At 42.9% G+C, this 1,433-nt stretch overlaps 1 protein-coding gene across 4 annotated transcripts in view; it reads right to left on the reverse strand.

Moving 5' to 3' along the window:
* LOC113210862 (uncharacterized) overlaps positions 1–1,433 on the reverse strand; it is a 15,002-nt gene that overhangs the window by 4,666 nt on the left and 8,903 nt on the right. For all 4 annotated transcript variants that reach the window (XM_052270390.1, XM_052270387.1, XM_052270389.1 and 1 more), the window contains exon 2: positions 764–928. In XM_052270390.1, the coding sequence (XP_052126350.1) occupies positions 764–838 (75 nt within the window). In that variant the 5' untranslated portion in view covers positions 839–928. The remainder of the gene's footprint in view (positions 1–763; positions 929–1,433) is intronic.

Consider the following 1,433-nt stretch of genomic DNA (forward strand, 5'->3'; position numbering starts at 1 on the left):
GACGTGGTCTTGCGTACATCCACCTAGTTAAATATAACTAGGGATTTATGAATTACTGCAAAAAATTGTCGATGTAATTCGTTCCGTGAACGACCCAAAAACCTAACTAAATATCATACAGGACAGGAATACAAATTTGTATCAGCTGCATCTGCTTTCCATTCCTGGACGGAACTTTTTTCATTTCGACCATGAGAGAAGGGACTCTAGGGCTAGGGCGCCCTTCTCTCATGTTTCGACACCTCCTACGTACAAGCAGCTAACTTCTTGAGCAGTGCAGACAAGCACCTGTTTTTTTCCACCTCGCGACTTGGGGTATTCATATTTCTGTCCTCAAATGACGTAGCCACTACACTGCTGCGTCAATTCTTTCCTTTAGTTCGTCTAAACATAGAATACCACTCCCGAAGTTCCTAACTTGTCACTGACAAAAGTTATTGGACGGAGAACAGGTCAACCCTAACCTCCTAAAAAAAAAGAAAAAAAAAGATAGCTGTTTGTCCGCCACCCTCAAGCAGATAGCTGCTCAGCTGAAGAATATAGCTGCTTGTGCGTAGGTGTCGATTTACTGGATGTGGATGATACTTCGACTCTGCGAATTTTGATCATGCGAGTTGAAGACCCGCGGATCTTAATGTCATATTTTATGCTGCCCGCCAAATCAGGGCGGAAGAAAACCCTGATTTCAACTTACCACTGACACCACTGCATTCAATTTTCTGAAAATGTTGGTGAGCAGTTTGGGTTTTTTTTCGTGCCTTACCATGACGGAGTTGATGGATTTGCCAGGGGCTCCACAAAACAAGCATAGCAACAAAATTGCGACGAAAGTGCCCATTACAGTATGCTCTGGTGTTCGTTCACAATGTAGTAAACCATTTGCTTTCAGATATCGGTTTACATCTTGACGTAGGCAGTCTTTCGTGGTCTGAAAACAGTTCGCACTTTACCAGTCGGCATTGAGTAAAATTACAATGCACTTTGAACAAAAGTTTAGAACAGTTCACTGTCATTAAATTCCAATGGACTTTTTTTGTCCACAGCAAGATGCGCTTTTCAGCACATCTTGGCAGGATGCATTTTTTACACCTTGCAAGTGACAAATTTGCATCATATTCACCCAGGTAGAACACAATCGTCAAAAACTCGTCAATGACCCTCATTTTACGGCAAAATGAGCTCATTCTGGCTATATAGCCGCAGTGAATTTTGACGATGAACGTGAAAGTGAGGTCATTGTGACATCAATTTGACAAACGTGTTCTACCTGGGCATGGACGATTTTTATTTTTGTCCACTGATAAAAACGCAACAGAGTTAGCTACGAAAGGTGGACAGAATAGCCTAGGCGTCAAAGGGGCTCACGCGTAGAAAACACGCCCAAAATGCGTTTTCTGAATCATTCTCGTGCTTTACGTGCCCCCGGTCCCGGT

The sequence above is a fragment of the Frankliniella occidentalis genome, unplaced genomic scaffold, assembly GCF_000697945.3.
Source record: "Frankliniella occidentalis isolate FOCC.00 unplaced genomic scaffold, Focc_3.1 Scaffold121, whole genome shotgun sequence".
Taxonomy (NCBI): Eukaryota; Metazoa; Arthropoda; class Insecta; order Thysanoptera; family Thripidae; genus Frankliniella; species Frankliniella occidentalis.